Source organism: Haematobia irritans, chromosome 3 (assembly GCF_050003625.1).
Source record: "Haematobia irritans isolate KBUSLIRL chromosome 3, ASM5000362v1, whole genome shotgun sequence".
Classification (NCBI taxonomy): domain Eukaryota; kingdom Metazoa; phylum Arthropoda; class Insecta; order Diptera; family Muscidae; genus Haematobia; species Haematobia irritans.
This window is the reverse complement of record NC_134399.1, coordinates 226,306,800-226,329,253: the sequence shown is the minus strand read 5'-3', so window position 1 is coordinate 226,329,253 and position 22,454 is coordinate 226,306,800. Positions and strand designations below refer to the sequence as shown.

Genomic DNA, 22,454 nt, shown 5'->3' with positions numbered 1-22,454 from the left:
AGTCGTCCAGACTATAAGCTTTTCCGGATGGAATGTCTGTGTTTGTAAAGAACCTTACAGTGTGGCCAATCGATACGAATTGTCGGCGATGACCAAATAATCGGTAAATGTGCTATCGATCCCACAAACATGCAGCATTATCGATTATGCCTTCGGACTTAACTTATAATGTGCACAATATATGGGATATGTTCGACACGTCCGGAATAACTGATAGTCTGTAAAGCACATTAAATGAATTTCACGAAAAATATTAATTCCTCATCATTCATTTTAACCGAAAACAACACAATACCAAATTTTTAATGAAATATATTTTCAGGTTAATCGTATTTTCATCGATGTTGCTTGTTTCTTGATCAGCTGATACGACACCGACACGTACATTTTTGTTTTTTCTGAATCTTACGACATGCTTACGTTGTGCAAATGTTGGATAATCATTTGTATGGGCTGTCGTATATCAACATAGACCAAGGAAGGTATAGACAACGAAAGTGAATTGACAGCGCTGTAGTTTGTCTGCACACCGTAGATGGCTCTTTTTCGTCCGCAATTGAGTGATTTTTTAATTTGGCTTTATTTTGTTTTCTTTCCTTTGTTTTCTTGATGAAAAACCAAATATTGTAAAAGCATATAAAATTCTATACATCCACACCTTTTTTGTAATGCAAATTGACTGATTTGAACGGTAATTCTCGTTTTCCAAAAAGAAATTGAGTCACTTGACTGCGCAATTGAGTGGAATGACTGCGCACTAGTCTTGTGTCGTTTCGGAACGAACTAGTTCCAATGAACGGTTCACTAAAAGGAACGACCGTCACTAGTTCCATCTCTTTCGTTCTCATCGTTCCTTTTGTCATTTAGTTTAATTTTCAATTTGCGCTCCATCGTTCCGCGGATCGCAGTTTGATTTTTTTTACTTCTGTTTGAGCTATTTGCCAATTCATTCATTTTTGGCGCGTATGTTTTTAAATCATTGATTGATATGCTGCTATTTAATAGAATCATTAATTTCATCTCATGCTCTTCGAAAACGACAAAAAAAATCGTAATTTCTTGCAATGAATAATTTTGCACAGAGTGTAGTATTATTAAATGCAACAATCCATCCAAAGAGTTTGGCTTCCTGAGTTTAGTTACTTCCTTAAATTTTCCATTCCTTTCATTATTTTTTCTTACTATAAACTATTTGAAGTAATTTCACTAAATTTTCCATATTTTTGTATCGTTCAATTGACCACGAACTTCGTTACACAAAGTAAACAAACAATGTCATGTCTGCCTTTAGTAGATGACAGTGATGACAATTATAAAAATCCGGAACGAAAAGGAACGATGGAACGATTTGAAGGAACTAGTTCCTTTGTACAAAAGGAACGATGAGTCCGAATCACTACGGTGAACGATTTTGCCCAAGACTACTGCGCACTGCAAATAAACAACACCATGGTGAATTATCAAGGTATGTCTCTATTTTAATTGGTCTATGATATCAAAAACAAACAGCTGACACGTCACGCTACGCTAACGACCCGTTTTTGGATGCATAACCAGGCCTTAATCCTTGCGCACGTTGTCATTTGTCATAGTGAAGATATGACAGAAAATGCGCTTGTACACTTTATATTTAGTTCGCTCATGAAAGTACACAACAAAAAAATACTCATCTCTGTCCTGTTACTGAAAAACATTTGTTTTATCGATATGTCAGCCGGAGACTACTACATTATCATATAATTATAAAAGAAAAAAAGAGTTGATGACAACAATAACGTGTATTGCAAACGATGGAGATATTCTAAAAAAACACTTTGGAAAAAACTGCCGCATTTACAAGTTATCAAATATAAAAAAAATTGGATGAACTAATCTTCGTGCAAAGTGGAGGGAATTTTCCGCCGCAAGTTTTATGAAGTGTGCAGAATAGTCTAGAAAAGGCGCGAAACGTGATCCTATTGAGTGTCCTCAAACCGTCCATAGATGTGAACCACGAGGTTTGTATATTAGCATTGTATATCTATACAAAAGTAAAGTAAATATGGCGACAATTGCGATTATATTAATAAATGTGTGCCGTTATATTCTGTATGTGATCTCGGCGTACATATTTATCGAATGCAAGTGATTGGAATTTAATTTAGTCATTAATAGTTAAAAATCAGATATAAACATTGTTATTTGTTGGTTGGCTAGTCCAAAAGAAACGTATGGGTATATAAGATTCTTATTATTCCATGTACAGTCTGCACTGATTCCAAAAAGTGCGTTGTTTGATATGATCATTTAAACAATATATTATATGAACGCGTACGCACACACACAAACGCACATAAACACGCATAATTGCACACCTATATCATCTCCAGGTCGGATTTGGCTATGTTGACCATCTTTTAAAGTAAAGCAGTGTTCTTGTTTTTACCGTTTTTGATATATAAGGACACACATTCTTGTAGTAAAAAATGTTGCGACTGCAGGGACTGGAATATAAAAGACGGGACTGCAAATCTGGTCTTATTTAATTTTTGGTGCTAACACATCTTTTTTGTTTTACTAGGATGCACAATTTCTCAGTAAGTTCAGATCAAAACCCACAAATAAAAAGCATTTGTGATTTGCTCATATGTGCTTGTTTCTTGAAGGAGCTATAATGCGGTCATGCGTCCTGTTACGCTAGGAATTCCATGCGTGGCGTAAAAAGCTAATGAAATGATCTCTCTTCCGTTTTGATGAAATATACTCTTTGGGCATATGTTTTTGAGAACTTTGCTCAGGCACCACTGGGTCACAGATACGCTCTTTGTGATAGCCACCTTCATGTAGAAGTTTTGTAGTTACAAATTCTCAAGCAACTCAACTGGGTTAATGACATCACGTAATTTTCTCTCCTTTCTATCCTTTGGGAATTTTTACGTTGATGCACCTTTTTGATAGTTTTTGTCGTTAAGCTATTAAAATTAATATCGCTATATATCAATATAGTACATCTGGAGAACTCTTGAAAAAGGTTAAGACGAAAGTCAGAAGGGATATTATTATTATTATCATCTTTATTTGTACTTTGAAGCCTTAAAGGCCAATTGAGGTAGATTACAATAAATCTACTAAAGAATAACTTCACGAAGCACAAAGTTTTACTTACAATCTATGATGTTTAAAGGTATGGAATTAAAATGATCACAAATATAAACTTAAAGAAAAAATGTAAAATTGACGTTACGGTTGCCACAATTGGCCTAAAGGCTTGGTTATTTTCACAATAAATATAAATAAATAAATAAATTTACTATAGGAAAAAAATTTTGCAAAATAAGGTTTTGTTGTTTGGTAGTTTTTTGGTAAAATTTTCTCCAAATTTTGGTAGATTATTTTTGGCTCAAGTGTCAACCGTGTAGATGGTACATCTCTGCCGGTGCTCATTGTGTATTGTTGAGGATCATTCTCTCCCTACCAAGTTGTAATTAAGTTTACCTAGAAAAGTTGTAATTTTAATTTTAATTTTGCAGGTTTATTACATATTGTAACAGCGAATAAGTGAAATATTTTTTTATTTGGCCTTATTGGCTTTGTATTACGAAATAAATGGAAATTGAAAAATAAATTGTATAAAGTGCAAATCGGGCGAAAGAAATTTGGTACACTTACCAATGCTATTAAATATACTCCTTGCGCAAAATTTGAAGTAAGTCAGGGCAAAAGTCTGGCTTTTGAGGCCATATAAGTGCAAATCGGACCGGAACCGATTTCAGTCAAATTTACCAAGCCTTGGGAGAATGTAAATTCTACTCTCTGTGCAAAATTTAACGAAAATCGGTAGTAAACTTTGGGCTCTGTGGTCATATGAGTGTAAATCGGGTAAAATATATATATGGGAGCTATATCTAAGTCTGAACCGATTTGGCTGATATTTTGCAAGTTTTTCGGATGTACGGAATTTGAGGAAGATCGGTTTATATACACGTCAATTATGACCAGGTCGGTGAAAAATATATATGGCAGCTATATCTAAATCTGAACCGATTTTTTAGGGATATATAGGGATCGTCTTTGAGCCGAAACAGGACCCTATACCAAATTTTAGGACAATCGGACTAAAACTGCGTGCTGTACTTTGCACACAAAAATACATCAACAGACAGACAGACAGACGGACATCGCTAAATCGACTCAGAATTTAATTCTAAACCGATCCGTATACTAAAAGGTTGGTCTATGATTACTCCTTCTTGCACAAACTTATACCCTGTACCACAGTAGTGGTGAAGGGTATAAAAAGATGTAACTATGTAGCGTTTTATAACAGCAAAGTACGAATAGCTACAAATAATTAATTAACAATCTTTGTATTTTTGTTTCTTTTTTTACAGATTGGACATAAAAATGTTCTGCATATGTGTAGAATCCCATATACTAAACCCTCTCAGCAAACTAATCCTTCAAATATACTTATAAGAGGTAAAATGCTAAATGTATTGCTTGTTGTCGCAACACAACAGACAAATCTCCGGAAAGCGTCGAATAGCAGAGAACGCAACTTCATCGAAATGTAATTACACTACAATTCTTCCATAATATACATACGTACATGAACATAACGCTCAAAGCTGCCTGCCATACTACTATATAGGTCGATTGTGTAACATAAGCTATAAGTTTTTTTTAGAAAAATCTCAATACTATTTATTAGATAAAAATCCAAGCACAAAGAAAAAAAATGCTATTTATAAGACGGCTATCTCGGGCAATTTTATAAACATACCCTTGAAGATTAGCCAATGCAATAGAAGAAAAATTACTGCATTATTATTTGTTAGTACTCCGAGAGAATTAGCAATTCAAAAGTTTTAAAAACTATAAAAAAATATATAGATGTTATTATGTTTAGCAATATGAAAATTTTAACTCCAAATTCTCAAGAAAATATGCCACTGTCATCATTGTCACCCACTGCAAGTCAAAAGCCAGTGGGACAAACCGTCGGTAATAGAGACTCCACATCCAAGGATTTTGTTAACGTTAATCATGGAGCCTCCGTACAGAAACCAAATAAAAGGGACCAATACCAAAAACATAATAATGGTCCGAATAAGACAAAATTCATTCATGCTAATGGCAATGGGAGCAGTAGCAATAAAATGCCTCAGCACCAGCAGTCTAAGTATCATCATAACTCCAATGTTGGTAATAAGAATAAAAAACAGCACTACATTAGCAATAGTAATTCGACATCTTCATTGAATCGTAAGAAGTTTTACCAACAACAGAATACTTTGCAACCATTTCATTATCACAATCAACAGCATCAATACCTATCAACGATGCACACGAGTCAACAGAAAGCTCAAACAACAACAAATAATGGCAATAACAACAACGCCACTTCCAACAATAATAATTGTCATTTAGTCAAAAATCAAAATTACTCGAGTAGTGAATTACAAAAAAACAATGTTGGCAACAACAACAACACGACCATCATCATCACTAATACAACCATTCCACAAAGTGATACTAGCATATCATCTATAATTTCAAGTGATTCACCCTGTAAATGTTCCTCTAATCAAGCCCACAAGTGTGGTAAATTATCACCCACAGTAGCCTTGCAAAAATATACTCCGATATTGCATAGGACGAATTCAAATGAGGACTGTTCGAATACTCCTGCAACATCTTCGAGTTTAATACCGAATGTAAAAAGTACAAGTGGATCGAAGACAGAAGCTATTTCGTCGAGTTGTGGTGCATGCTACACAAAATTTGGTAGACAACAGTCGCATGCTAATATGAAAATTAACAGTAAAAATAAGACGGACAATTCGTCATATAGGCAAAAAAGTTTTGAAAGTGACCAATTGTGTAAATGCAATAACGGATCGAGTTTCACTATGGGGCATAGCGGAAGTTTGCACTCCGCAGCATCGACAACATTTCAAACTGGTTCCAATTCCAAAAAGAAATCTTGGAAAAATTCAAATAATCTGTGTTGTACCGGCTGTAGCTGTACTGGCGGAGGAATATGCACTTCATGTTCTAGTTCCGCTAAGCCACAAGTGGACAAAGTAAGTTCAATTAAACATATATGTGTTGATAAATTATTTTTATTATTTTATTCCACATGAATAGTACGGATAGATCGTAGTATAGTGTACCTATTTTGACCTCTTCATCTATCTTCAAAAACTTCTTACAAAGACAATTTTTTTTAATGATATTCATGAAAGTAGAATTGGCGTATGTTTTACGATATCAAAGAAAATCACGTATCAAACAGGTATTTTTGCTCTTGAACATTGCAATGGAATGCTCTCAGAGAAGAAAGCAGAATTTATGACTAAGCTGATCTTAACTTATATCTGGAATTATTTTATTTTATTCGTTTCTATTTTAGCAAATTTTGTCAATATTTTATTTTCTCAAAAATTTTACTTCTATAGTAACATTTTCAAAAATTTTACTTCTATAGAAAATGTTCTCAAGATTTTATTTCTATGGAAAATTTGGTCAATTTACTTTCTATAAAAAAATTTCGAATTTTTTTTCTATATTTTTTTTTTAATTTTATTTCTATAAAAAATTTTGGAAAACTTTTTTTCTATGTATTTTTTTTAACTTTATTTCTATAAAAAATTTTGGAAAACTTTTATTTCTATAGAAACTTTTGTCAAAATTGTATTTCTATAGAAAATTTTATTTATTTCTATAGAAAATTTTGTCAAAATTTTATTTCTACATAAATTTGGTCAAAATTTTATTTCTCGAGAAAAATTGGTCAAAATTTTATTTCTATAGAAAATTTTGTCAAAATTTTATTTCCATTGAAAATTTTGTCAAAATTGTATTTCTATTTAAATTTTTGTCATCATTTTATTTTTATTGAAAAGATGGTCAAAATTGTATTTCTATAGAAAATTGATGTACCTTCATCTTATATGGAGAGGTTTATATTGCAAAATGTACCAAAACATCAAGAATTCTACCAATCTACCAAACAGTAAAAAAATCAAAATCATTTTTGGTAGAATTCTACAATCAACATTATAAATGAAAAAATATATTCCTGTTAAATCTTAATCAAATCTAGATGAAAAAGACAATGCGTATCAATTGAGTTATCTTCTTTTAATGGCACTATTTTAATAGAGTAACCGTGGAAATTTCAACGCGAACATCGAACATAGTACCGCCCTTAACCTTGTGACTACTTGATTCTTCTCGATTACCATTGATTTTTACCGCAATAGTGGGATCCTCCGTGGTGCAATGTTCTGCTTACCCAACTTGCATAAAAAGGATCATGACCTCAGTCTCAATATCGGTTGTGCACTAAACAGTTGTCCGTTAAGTTGCTCGAAGTCACGTTTATTATTCTTTTCATTTCCCACCTATTCTCATTTTTTTACTACACTCACCACATAGAGAATGGGTTAGCAAAAGCAAAATCCCACATACCATATAACCACGGTTACCACAGTTGGTAGAATTCTACCAAAAATGTTAGACTTTTTACTGTTTGGTAGAATTCATGATGTTTTGTTCGATTTTTCAAGATATTCCTTTCCAACTAAGGGGTACTTCATAATTTTTCCATAGAAATAAAATTTTGACAAAATTTTCTATAGAAATAAAATTTTGACAAAATTTTCTATAGAAATAAAATTTTGACAAAATTTTCTATAGAAATAAAATTTTGACAACATTTTCTACATAAATAAAATTTTGACAAAATTTTCTATAGAAATAAAATTTTGACAAAATTTTCTATCAAAATAAAATTTTGACAAAATTTTCTATCAAAATAAACTTTTGACAAAATTTTCTATCAAAATAAAATTTTGACAAAATTTTCTATCAAAATAAAATTTTGACAAAATTTTCTATAGAAATACAATTTTGACAAAATTATCTATAGAAATAAAATTTTGACAAAATTATCTATAGAAATAAAATTTTGACAAAATTTTCTATAGAAATAAAATTTTGACAAAATTTTCTATAGAAATAAAATATTGACAAAATTTTCTATAGAAATAAAATTTTGACAAAATTTTCTATAGAAATAATAATAATTCTATCAACATGTTGTCCTATAGGGCGTTGGTTGATTAAATAAATAAATAAATAAATAAAATTTTGACAAAATTTTATCCATATTTACTTCGAAATCTGAGGAAATATATTACGATTCGCAAGAATAAATAAAGTAATTCTTGCCATTAATAATGAGGACCAAGGCATATAAGGAAGGAAGTTTCAGTATTACTGAAACAACAATGTTCGCCGCCATATTTCCACTTTGATTGTCAATCAAATTGAAACATCGTTCAATAAGGGGAATTCAAAATAGATAAAATCTGGAAATGTATCGATGTACACTTCGAAATATGAGGAAATGTGTTGCGGTTCGCAAGAATAATTGAAGAAATTCTTACCATCAATTATGAGGACCATTTATTTCGTCGATACTTTTCTGTCATAAATTTAATGCAATTTGAATATTTCAAAATTTTTTTTGTATAAAATAATTTTATTTTGAATAAATATAAACAAATAAAAAAATTGTAATCAACTGATACCTTGAAATTACCTTTACAAATATGTCTTTATCTTGTCTAACTTCCGAACTTATATAAAGGTTGGCTTAGACACTAATGCCAAGCAGGCAAAATACTTTTCAAAAATTTCAAACTAGTTCTCTGTGTCAAAAAGTGTTGAAATTCTTACAAATGAAGTAATTTAGTTATCGGTTAAAAATCTTCACAGGAGGTAAATCTACTTGGAATTTTAGAAAAATATATATAGAATACTTTAGGTAAACGAATCTTTCATTTTCATCAAACAAATATTCACATAGAGTTTTTCAAATATGTACGAACGCTGTAGCTAAATGTGTATGCGTGTTAGCTAAATGCAAGTTAGTTTATGTTGCAATTAACAATTTAAATATTTATGTAGTTAAAATTTGCATGTATAATCCCGATTCAATTTTTGAACATATTTTGCATAGAGATTCTTTCCTTTATGAAATCAGCCCTCCCCGCGTATTTTAATGTTTGCCAACTAATAACTTTTCATGAAATCAATTATTTCATTTTCTTCTTTTCTTATGTAACAAAAACCTACATGAACGTATTTAGTTATTTCCTATACTAAATTCCTACAAAAATATGTTTTAATGACATTTCAGGTTATCCCTTCCGAAATCTTGGGAACGAAGAGATGCGAATGCAATTGTATTGATCTATCATTTGGAGATAACAATCCTCCACAAAGAACGCAGAACAAAAACGACAATTTCCAGTCTATTGTGATGGGCAAAGGGATTTCGTGTAATGAAAGTACTGAACAAAGAACTAGTCTTCATATTCCCCCAACGCCATCTGCAAATGATATTCCTTCGAATTCGGATATAGAAAAATCATTGCTCTCATCAACACCGGTAGTAAAAGGTCAATTTTCCGGTTCTTCGAATTCAACAGAAGTAACCAGTTTTAAGCATGAATCATCCGGATCGACTTTGGCAGATAGTCCCATTGCTAAAAGAAGTAGTAGTAGTGGTGAATCAAATCGCAATAATATTCTGAATACTCAAGACTCAACAACAAAGAACATAACATCCTCCAATTCATATTCATTGGATTTTTTACACTCGGTTGGTGTTCAAATGGCTGGCGGTATAAAACATGATGTGACAAATAAAACTGAAAACCTTATGGGGCCAATAACATCAGGTATGCTATAAAATTCGAATGGTTTATAGAGTAAAACTTAAATGAAAGCATAACTTTAATCAAATGAAAGACTACACAAACCTTTGTTAGTATTATCCTAACTACTACAGTGAAATCTCTCAAACTTGGACACTCTTAAAAACTCTCCCAAACGTGGAAAGTTGTCTGGGGACGTTTGCTATATTAACCAGGGCTGTGGAGTCGAGCCAATTTTGCTCGACTCCGACTCCAGCATTTTTCATCAGCCTCGACTCCGACTCTGGGTAATATAGCTAAATCTCATTTTAATACCTCTATTGTGGTGGGTACCGTAAATGGTACCGTAAATGGAATATAAATTATCGTATTTATTTATGTGTGCAAAAAAGATCTTAGTTTCACATTTGATGCCAATTGAACTCTATATTTAAAAAATTTAAGGCAATGTCGGTCCTATGTTTAATAAATAAGATAACCATATAAATACCCATCACACTATTAGAAGATACCAACAGTCTTCAGTATATGTATTTATAGGCAAGTAAAGAAAGTTCAAAGTCGAACGGGACTCATTGTATTATACCCTTAAACACATTGTGGACCAAAATTATTGATACCATCTCAAATCCTTTTCCTCTGTTAGTTAAGCTACATCTGTAGTTTAGTCAATGCATGGTTTTAAGCTGAAATCAAAAAAAAAAAAAAAACAACAACAGTGATTAAAGGAAAAAACCCAACAATAACAAAACAAAACGAATTTGTTGGGAATTTTATGTTCCCATATGCATGAATTTGAATTTGAACCGATTTAGACAAAATTGTATACACTTCTACAAAATCTATGTACTTAAAATTTAAATATAACGTTATGGGACGACTATAATATACCCTGCACAACTTGGTGTTTAGATCTACATTTCGATCAAATCTCAAATCCTTCAAATTTGTTGAGTGCTTTATATAAAGGTTTATATTTCCATTAACCAATATTTAAAACTGACGCGATTTGGACTATATTTTGTCAGACTTCTACAAAAGCTTGGGCACAGCAAATGCCTTGGGCACAGTATGGCGCATGTTATACATATGGGAAATATTTATAATATTAATAATATTAGGCAATTTTTCAAAAATGCATTTATGATTCATCAGTCGATAAATATGAATTAGAAGTATAGGGAAATTTGAGTAATGTTTATAACTTTTCGTTATAGCAGCAGTGAGTATCATCAGTAAGAAATAAAATTTTGAGAAAATTTGCTAAAAAGAATAAAAAAAAATTTAATTTTATTTTTGAGAAAATCTGCTATAGAAATATAATTTTCTTTAGGAATAAAATTTTGAGAAAATTGAGAAAATTCGAAATAAAATTTCGATCAAAATATCTATAGAAATAAAATTTTGACTAAATTTTTTTATAGAAATAAAATATGGACAAACTTTCTATAGAAATAACATTTTTTCTAGATCGGTGAGAAATCCGCAGATAATTATACCACGAATAAATTGTTCCCTTTTTGAGAGGGGGTTTATTGTTACAACTGCTAGGGTTTGGAACAATCTTCCTGTAGCAGTAAGGGATTTTGGGTTTCCTGAGAATCAATTTAGGAACTTGCTACTGACTAGTTTGAATGAATATATTTAATGTTGACTGTTATTTACCAATGGTAGGTGTTAGTTTACCTTTATTAATATTAGTTTTCTATGTGACTTTGGCCAAAGTGAGGATGGTGGACTGGTAGGCATAGTAGGGTAATTTAAGTATTAATGATTAGGATTGATAACTTTACAATTACTATTAATGTATTTTTTTAAGAACAATACGATTTATTGGCCACGAAGGCTTACTGTATTGTTAAATAAAATGAAATGAAATGAAATATAAAAATTTCTATAGAAATAAAATGTTGACTAAATTTGACTAACTTTTCTATAGAAATAAATTTTTGAAAGAATTTTCTGCCAATATTCGACATATGTATATACCCAGCAAAAACTAGGTAACCACATCTCATTACAATTGACATTACCAGGAGTAAAGCTGTCATTACACGTTGCATTACATTGCGGCGAGTTATAATGACTAACTTGTAATGACAAAAATAAATACTTCTCGGTAATTTTCGAATTGTTATTCTCAAATTTTTAGGCAGTTGTGTTAATATAAGTATTCACATAATCGAGCACAAAAGAATATGTAATGTAACGGTAATTCTGAAGATTTTTCCGTTAAGATTTTTTTATCACAAATATTTCATAATACTTGTGTTTAATGACATTGTCATATTATGTTTTAAATAAATGCTTTCTTATACCTCATGGACATTACACTTCCAAAATGCGCTTAAACTAAATTTCAAATGCCATTTGCCTTATAAAAAAGAGACTTAAAATCCACTTTTAGTAGATTTCGAACCTTATGTGAATTGGCTATTGGATATATTATAACGTAATTCACGAATCCAACTCCCTTAAACAACCTACATTTATTTCTATTTTAAGTGTGACATTAATTTGATCGGCGATAGAAATCAATATATTCGAGATTTGGTTGCCTGAGACAATAAGTGGCTATTTTGCAAGCTTTGGTGTATCTACGAATAAGTCATTACATATTAGGTGATTATATGCTTTAAATGCACTACTTATTTTGTGGCCGAAAGTATGCCTGGGGAGAAGTACTTTCCTCCTAGGACATGCTTATATAAATGTAATCCGAAGCGATGCTAATTAATAAGTGGTTATTAATTTTTAAATAGGCTTATCTACAAGATTACCGGGTAATGAGAGTTTTTGCTGGGTAGGTATATGGTCTTAAAATAAAATCGATTGTTCGAAATATTTAAAACAACAACAAAAAAATGGTGGGTGGTGGGCATTAAAATGCGTCGATTCATCCCTTCTGCTAGTCTAACATTCTAGGAAATTTCCAATTACATTCGGTAATTGGAAGTTGCTTTTCATATACAGTCATACCGTACATTGATCGAATGAATAACGCAATGGAAACTAATTTGCGTAAAAACTTTTTTAGATTCAAAAATGTGAAATGTTTTAAAACATTCAGTTTAGTCCGAGTCGGAGTCGAGCAAAATTTTTACGCCTCCGACTCCAGCAAAATCTTCAGACTCCGACTCCACAGCCCTGATATTAAGGGCGTTTTCGTTTCGCAAAAATATGTTGCCTTGGTGTTACATTACTTTTTCCCTTATTATATTTCCGCCCAAATGATAGTGTCATTCCAAAGTTATTGTTAATTCATAATACTTCATATTTTGCAATCAATTTCGAAAATGTTGCACTTTTTTTCCCAATCGAAATCGCCATAACATATTAAAATTAACCTCTCATACCCGGTCACCTCTTAAATGTGGACAAAATTTATGCGACAGTGGGTGTCCACCTTCCAGAGGTTTCACTGTATATATTAATTTATTTGTATGCCATCTAGATGTTAGGTGGATTAAAAAGTGATTCATTACCTCTCAGTAATGATGATGATGGTGTCATTTCATAGATTCCCTAAGTAATTGCACATGTAATGTAACACATCGTTCGGATTCATATTGGTAAAAGAATGTCACAACTACCTGTATCAATGCCCCTAATGCCTTCCTTAGCCCTAAACTGTCTATCTTCGTCAAAATGGCTACGCTTTTCAAAATGTGTTTTTGGTCGATTGGAAAATGATAAATTTAATAAACACCTTTGGGCCTTTTTATTTTCTTACATTGATTGTCGGTTTTGATGAAAATCCCATTTTTTGGTGGACCGGTAGAACCGGCGTTTTCGAGATCACAGCAACCGGCTTTCGTGTTTTCTATTTTCAAGGCTAAAGAATTAATTTACCAACTCGACTGAAAGGCTTTTTTTTTGGTCGCAGCCAAAAATACAAAAATAAAAATAATCGGCCGAATCCGATTATTTTCGAATAATTTCAAATTAAAGAAGTTTGCAGTGTTTTAGTTCAATGTTAGCATATTGTTCAATAAGAACAAAGGAATAAAAAACAACAATAAAACATATTCAGTCCTTGTCTTATAAAATTCTTTTGTGGAGCTTACTGACTTTTTAGTATTCAAAATACAGTACTTTGATATTATTATGACAAAAGAGGATTTTTTTTTAATTTTTCCATGCAAACACGATCTGCTTTCAGAAAAAAAGACGCCCCGTTGTATTGAACAATTGGAGCGCTTAAATAAATATTGCCGCTGATCTTGAAATTTGAAAAGGAGAACTGCTCCAATATTAAGATATGTTACCGTCACATAACATAGTAGGCTCCCTAATATATGAATCCATCTAATTTTTTAATCTTCTCAATTTTATTGGGCATGGAGTCATGTCATTTCCCATATGGAGGGCTTTGGTTGAGTCAAATTCAACACTGGTGCAATTCGATATGAAATATGTAAGTTATACTGATACCGAAGGCCGATTATCGATTTTTGGCCAAATGCCGAAGCCAATATTGATCGAGCTCCTCTAGTAGGCACTCATATCTGTTTATTTTAATAAACTGCAAAGAAAACATTTCCAAATTCTTGCAAAGCACACATGCATAAAAAATTCTGTCCATCATTTAATAAATTATCGAATTATTTCTTTCGTTGATTTATCGTAAAAATAAGATTAGACTTTCCTTTCAAAAGTACGTCTTAGAAGTCGGCTATTTGTTTAAAAAAATACGTCCACCGGTTTTGGAAAATAGTCCGTTTTTTTGTTAACGGAGGAACACCGACATTCAAAAAAAACCCTATTTTTTCATCGCACTGTATCTGTTGTTATTTGGATTGCATTGCCTTAGACACCTTCCTTCTACAGGACACACAAATGACATGAGACTCTTAATTTATTGTAAATTCCATCTTGCCATTCTTTGCATTGCACTATTGCAACCAATTTTCTAAAATTTCTCGTAAGCTTCTCATAAAACCACGTGTTAGTACTACCACACGTAGCAGGTATGTTATTGTGATGAATGTGTCAGTATTTCGCATTGGAAATAACGCAACTTGAACCTCTTGAAATATTTATTCAATTCTTTATTTTGTTTGTTTCCACTTCTTTTTGTTGAAAACACTGTAAATGCCAAATATTGATAATTGAGGTTTTGTCATCCATGTAGGAACATCTTCATATAACAGTCAATGCACTGAAAATTCGCCTGCACGCAGTGCTTACTCATATTCGAATCAACGCAATCCACGATATATGAATGAAGGAGGAGGCAATAATCAGCAGTCTTACCACCACCACCATCATCATCATCAGCCGACACAATTGACTATTGCTTCGTTCTTGCAGAAGGATCTTTTGGGTGAAAGTATCCTACCAAGCAGCAAAAGCTCTGGTAATAGTGCAAATAATTCAAATCTCAATAGTAACGCTCAATCTTCCAATACATACAATGAACCTCAAAGTTATGTGCGTTCCAATCAAAATTCTCGGTACTATAATAATTACTATCCACCACAATACCACCAACAACAAAGTTCCGTAAATGCCTCCTGTTACAGTACAAGTACCGGTATCAATCAAGGAGGAGCGGCAGATTTGTCACGCTTCACTTCCAATTCGAGGGCAGTTTATGGGAATTATTTAAATTACCATATTAATAGTGCGAATACAACAAATGGTGGCGCATTACAGCAATATCCAAATCATATATTGACTGGCAGCCAAGATTCGTCCAGGGCAACACGCATTTTGCAAAGCAATTGCGTTACTTTATCGGGAGACTGTGACTCGACTAGTAAAAAGAATTCACATGGCTCTACCTCTTCGACATCATCATCTTGTTCGTCAAGTAATTCCTCCACTGGAGTCAATTCTACTTCAGTTCATAGTCGTAAACAAACACATTTGTCTGCCCAAAACTCATCGAAATCAATATCCCACCAAACTTCGGCTATAGAAACATTGCCGTCAAAAATAAACAACCAATATGGTGGTAATCAACGCCAGGGACAGCATAGAGGTGGGCATCATGGTGGACACCATGCACATAGCCATCATCACCACCACCAGCATCATAATCAGAGTCACTATAGTCATCATTCTCATGTGATAGCACATAACACTCCCAGCACTCCACAGCATCAAAACTATTATAATTTGACATATGTGAGTACCGATGGTAATATAGGCGGTGCAAATTCCAGAGGTTGTAGTCCCGCACCAACTTTGCCACCCACACCATCGTCATCGAATCCCAGTCCGAAGCCATTGGAAAAGATTTCTCAACCGATTCCGGCGGGTATGATGGCCAATATTCAGCGCTATTCTTTAGGATCTTCAACATCCTATCAACACTATCAACCGAATCAGTTTCTAAATAAAAAACTTTTGGCACCATTATCGCTAAGTGTACCATCCCCTTCGCCCTCTCCGACGCCATCACACATGAGTGGAACGCCGATGACAATACAACCTCCAGCACTGGTTCCACCTAATATAATATGTTGTTCTCAGCTTGATGAAGCGACTACAGCTGCTGCGGCAGCTGCAGCGAAAACGGGAATCATTGCGGGCAATGATTACGATTCTGATGCCTCATCGACGCACTCTTTGGCATTGTCAAATCCTCTTCAACATAGAAAATATCAGCAGAGCTGTAGGTCACAATCCTTGTCGACTTCGTCGTCCGTAACATCCCTATGCAGCTCGAGTAAACAGCTCCCGGTTGAATGCAAAAGTCAACCGGGAACACCAGTCGATGTTAGTGCCGCTACTACTCCTCTGGGGAGTCCCATAGATTTTACGACATACGCCCCCTCTCTTGTTCATTCATTTCCCAACATGCATATATCATCCACGACGAGTGGTGGTACTCAGTTTCAGCAAAACTACTTTGCCAATCAAGTTCAACATGGGCCAAAGGCAAATACCCAACACGCACAAACGGCTCATGTCTATCCAAATATGGTGTCCTTTTTGAATATACCCAATCAGTCTTCTAATGGCGGTGAAGGAAGTACATCTACAACATATTTGGAGGAGGATTATCAACAGCACCAACAACACAACAGCTTTCTCCCTACAGCTTCTTCTAACCAATCATCAGTAGAACAGTTGAACTTGGCAACTTTATCGAGTGGCTCAAGTCGATCGAATAGTAGCAGTGGTTATTGGAGTCCCTCGCACCAATGTAGTTTTTATAATCAATTGCCGTCAACAGTCCAATCCATGAACAACCTTATCTTGCCCAATAACACATCGTGTGGTTCTTCGTCGTCTTCGATATCGCCAGTTTTGCCAGATCGCGAGGATATGAAACAGCAATCGCAATCGCAACAGCATCAAAATTCTCAATTTGCATCTAGTGCTAGCACATCACCATCTCCTTGTTCTTGCAAAAATGAAAAAGTTCTTACCTCTGAGAGCTATGCATTATCTGCCACCACCACGAGTAGTTTGTCTACAAGTACTTCCTTAAGTGGAAGCACATTAGCGAGATCTTACGAAAAGGGGTAAGTTTCTATTGTGCCTGTCTCCAAAAATAAACATCGCTTTTTTAAATATCCGGAACATGTTTTTTTCTAAATATTAATTATCTTTAATCTTTGTGGTTTCCAGCTCTACGCAGTTATTACCTCAACAACAACAGCGCTTGATAGCTCAACAGTCATCCTCACCTACATTGTCTCTTCCAGGGAATACAAGCTATTCCCTACCAACTGCCCAAAGGTCGGTTCGTGGCACTGGCAATGGTAGAAGTCAATATCTACAAAATAATTCCACATTATTGGCATCTTCGACAACCAACAGCAATCAACAAACAACAATGATACCTCACATATTTTCTCATCAACAAATGCAGTCGTTGCCACCACCTCCACCACCACACAATCTACTTTATCATAATCCTCAGGTTCAACATATGCGACAATTAAATAATCCGTCTGTGCACGATTTCTTTACCCACACACCACCGGATAGGTTTTTAGCCAAAGCTCATTTGATTGAAGCCAAGGAGGCCCCAGCTTCATTGTTAAATAACTCTAAATGGGACAACCTATCAAGAGATATATGGGCTAAGTTTATTAGTTCACAGCAAACCGAAGAAACATTTAGGAAAAAAATGAGGCTTTGGCGTTATTTATATTTATTCATTAAGGTAAGTCTCGAAACCAAACAATGTTAGATCTGTTTTAATAATATTAAATGATCTTCTACACGATCGAAATCCTTTTCCGTGTCTAACAAAAGTAAAATGCACAATTTTCATGTGTGAAATTGCCTGTTATAGCACAGTTAGTCCGAGCAGTAACATAGCTTTGGCGACTTTTGACGTCATATAGACGAATATTCAGGAAATTATTAAATTTCAGATAATTTCTAAGTTACTTCTTCAAAATATATTCGACTACAGTAATATTGCTATCGACCCAGACTAGAGTTAATCATTTGATCAAACATTTACAACCACTCGCACTTCCGTTTTATAAATAAACAACACCAAATAAAGAAGCGAAAAACAATTTTAATTGATATGTCTTCAATCACAGAAATGATAGTATCAACTAAAAAAATTAATTGATCCAATTAAACAATTAATTGATACTATTAAATTTTCTGATTGATTTTTATTCCAATTAAAAATTAGTTAAATCAATTACAATTTTAATTGAATATTTTTTAAAACCCAATTAAGACTTTAATTGCAAAAAATTTCGTGAAAATTTTTTTCTGTGGAGGATACTTAAATCAAGTACAATTAAATGTAATAATATCTGCTTGCAAATATGTTTATCTCACAATATTATGAATATATCTATTTAATTTCAGAATGCCTATCCACGATATGGCCTTTATTTAGTCGGATCAACAATTTCTGGTTTCGGTTCCGACACCTCTGATGTTGATATGTGTTTAGTATCGCGAAGTGCATCAAATATCGATCCCCGTGTGGAGGCTTTATTCAATTTGACGGTCTTACAAGAGTGCCTTAGTAAATCTGGTAAGTCACATTTACGATATATACAAAATTTGCCAATAGTACTCTAAGTCAATTATGTCATGGCCTCATTTTCATCTTATTTTAAATTTATATGGAATCCTTTTAATTTTGAGTCAATGGTTCGATCTATGTATGTATGGTTGGCCTGTCTCAAACTGTGACTTTGCGACATACGTTTACGACGGTATAATACGTATGTATACGTTTATTATCATGTTCTTTTTTTTAATTCCTGAGAATTGAAACTTGTTCATACATATCATTTTTCATTTCATTCAATTAGTTGCCTAGCTAAAATATCAATATGACTCTTCAAACAATAGTGATGGCAAAATACTTTTGAACAAATCACCCTTATTCCTGAAGTCGCCCTCGCTCTCGCCGTCGCTTTTAAGTCGTCTCGTAATTCATTTGGTATTCCTGTGAAGTGGCGTCGGCGACGACGACGATTATTTTTTGTACCAATTACAATACTCGGCAATAAAAGGCCGATATCACTAGAAAACAATCAGCTGAGGTGCAAAAAATAATTTTAATTTTTTTCGGTTTAAAATATTTTTATTTCTGACGCAATTCTAAGTCGGAAAATCAAGAAAAATTATTTATCAAGGACAGTAAAAGCTTCCAAACCTATAAAAATGGCGACGACGCTGAGATCAATGGCACAAGAATCATCACGAAAGAAAACAATCAGCTGCTGTGCAAAACTGAATTTTAATTATTTGCGTTTAAAATCTATTTGTTTGTAATTCAATTTTGACTTGGAAATTGAAAATAATTGATAAATTTGACTAGGGAAATGATTTAGATATCTACATTAGGACAATAACAACATCCGGCTAATACAATTGAATTATGTGTCCAAGGATCATTCAAAGCTGAGTACTATGTTCAGTTTTCAAGCTGAAAAGCAGCTTGTTTTCAAGGTTACTTTTTTTAATTAACTAATTTAGAAATATAAAATCATTTGCAATCAATTCCTTGGATCTTTTCCATCCATTATTTGGCAAGACTCGATCAAAATATAGTCGTCTTCATAAATATATTTGTACTTTTAATTTAGTGTTTTGGTGAAAAAATCGACATAGTACTCACCTTAAAATACATTGGAATTGAAAATCAAAATAAATGGAATTGAAAATCAACACGTTTACTTTAGTACTTGATTAGTATTTTAAATGTTGTTTTAAGTAACTGTATTTTAGGCCCTTGTAAGGCTTAGTTACATATGAAAATAAATAAATAAAATTAAAATTAATTGTGCAGTGTTCTTTTCTATGATGTGAATGTGGTGACCATAACTACTATATATACAGATCTTTGTCAATTTAGTATAAATAGCGCATTTTATATCAAAAGATTTGAGATCGTGGTCAGCTCAGGACTCCTAGATATAGAAAATGAGTTCCGCAAAGAATGGAAGCTGGAATAAATATTTGAACAATATAGATTTTTTTTTTAAATAATAGAGCTTTTCTACCATTTGTTACAATTTATTTATTTATTTATTTATTTTCTTGGCGAATCCAAGCCGCAAAGCCATATACGGATTCCAAAACTACACAAACATAGCAATAATTACAAATTATAAAAATTATGCGCTTAAAAACTAGAAATTAATAACAAAAATAGTATCAATAAGTGACTAAACAGAATTTGAAACAAACAAATACATAATAATTAAAACAAAAAAAATTATGAAAATTAAGAAAAAAAACTATTAAAAAATATAAATTAAATTATCAATTTAAAAAATTAAAAAATAAGAACAATAAAAAAAAAAATAAAAAAGTAAAAAAAAAACATGAATATGTGAGTAAGACAGCAATACTAACATAAAAAGCTAGTAAAGAGACTCAATAAAATAAATTAAAAAAAAAAATGATATAACATAATACAAACTAAATAAAAAAACTAAAAACTAAAAAACTAAAAACTTATTCCTGAAGTCGCCGTCGCTTTTCGTCAGTCGCCACTAATTGGTATTCCGTTCGTCGATATATTCTGCTATCGAAGAAAATCGGTATTCTTGGCATCGCTTTTTGTCGCCAACATCGTCGCTTTTTGTCGCCTTTAAATTTACCAGCGACGAGTTTAGTGTTTAATTTTTGAAGAAGTTTTTTAGACTTTATTAATCGAACAATTGAAAAATAAATGTAAAAAATGGAAATTGGTAAGAGGTAAAATGACTAATCTTCAACAATTACAAAAAAAAAAAATGGGAAAAAATCAGTATATATAGCAGTTATGGTCATCACATTCAAATCATAGAAAAGAACACTGTACAATTAAAGTAAACGCGTTGATTTTCAATTTCATTTAGTTTTAATAGAAATCCTTCAAGGCCAATGTATTTTGTTTAGCACCAAACTTAGGTAACAATTGTGTCGAACTTTGAATGATTCTTGGACACATAATGTCAACGTCGTTCCAATTGTATATCCGGCATATGTTATTGTCCTAATGTAGATATCGTAATCATTTCCGAGTCAACTTTATCATTTATTTTGATTTTTCAAGTCAACATTGGATTACAAACAAACAGCATTTTAAACGCAAATAATTAAAATTCAGTTTTGCACATCATCTGATTGTTTTCTTTCACGATGATCCTTGTGCCATTGATCTCAGCGTCGTCGCCATTTTTGTAGTTTTGGAAGCTTTAACTGTCCTCGAATATATACCCACATTTTTTCCGCGTCAAATTAAATATTTTTTCTTGATTTTCCGACTTAGAATTGCGTCTGATATAAAAATATTTTAAACCGAAAAAATTAAAATTCTTTTTGTGCACATCAGCTGATTGTTTTCTAGTGATATTGGCCTTTTATTACCGAGTGTTGTAATTGGTACAAAAAGAAATCGTCGTCGTCGCCGTCGCCACTTCGCAGGAATACCAAATGAATGACGAGACGACTTAAAAGCGACAGACGACAAAAAGCGATGGCGAGAGCGAGGGCGACTTCAGGAATAAGGGTGAGTATTTCATTGGAATTGGTCTAAATTCGCTTAAGTGCGAAAATTATTCACCTTAAGAGTTTGCAGATTTTTATGCACAAACAGTTCTTCTTTGGAAAAATAAAAATATACCAGATACTGCTGGTTTACTAGCTTTTCCTTTTACCAATATGTTATTGTGTCACTTTTTGTGACAGTAGTCAACTTTTATTTACCCTGAATATGTACATGGTATAAGTAGAATCATAGACCAATTAAGGTATAGACATCCCAAGTGAATTCACCATGGTTTTGTTTATTTGCAGTGCGCAGTCATTCCACTCAATTGCGCAGTCAAGTGACTCAATTACTTTTTGGAAAACGAGAATAACCGTACAAATCTGTCAATTTGCATTACAAAAAAGGTGTGGAAGTATAGAATTTTATATGCTTTTGCAATATTTGGTGTTTCATCAAGAAAACAAAGGAAAGAAAACAAATTAAAGTCAAATTAAAAAATCACTCAATTGCAGGCGACAAAAGTGCCCTCTACGGTGTGCAGACAAACTACAGCGCTGTGAATTCACTTGAGATGTCGTATATTTAATTGATCTATGGTAGAATTAATTCATCAGGTGACTTTCAAGGGCTCTGTAGAATGTCGAAACATATTAGAACTCTTAGGAGAAGCAGTAGGTAAATTTTTGGGCAAGTGAGGTTATCTTATACCATTCTACATTTCTTCTATTCTTTTGACAATTAAATTGCAAATTTGTGACTCGAATCTAATTCAAATGAATACTCTTAACATACCGAAAATGTGTATTTGAACCGGTATA

General features: G+C 32.9%; 2 protein-coding genes across 3 annotated transcripts in view; one reads left to right on the top strand and one right to left on the bottom strand.

Moving 5' to 3' along the window:
* Positions 1–22,454, bottom strand: part of ric8a (ric8 guanine nucleotide exchange factor A) — a 469,139-nt gene that overhangs the window by 6,131 nt on the left and 440,554 nt on the right. The window lies entirely within an intron of this gene.
* The window catches only part of LOC142227936 (uncharacterized), a 33,815-nt gene continuing 13,024 nt past the window's right edge, over positions 1,664–22,454 (top strand). The window contains exons 1-6 of one of the 2 annotated variants that reach the window (XM_075298178.1): positions 1,664–1,997; positions 4,371–6,065; positions 9,191–9,734; positions 14,845–17,188; positions 17,295–17,835; positions 18,507–18,678. In XM_075298178.1, the coding sequence (XP_075154293.1) occupies positions 4,881–6,065; positions 9,191–9,734; positions 14,845–17,188; positions 17,295–17,835; positions 18,507–18,678 (4,786 nt within the window). In that variant the 5' untranslated portion in view covers positions 1,664–1,997; positions 4,371–4,880. The remainder of the gene's footprint in view (positions 1,998–4,370; positions 6,066–9,190; positions 9,735–14,844; positions 17,189–17,294; positions 17,836–18,506; positions 18,679–22,454) is intronic. The other variant, XM_075298177.1, reaches the window with a different exon arrangement.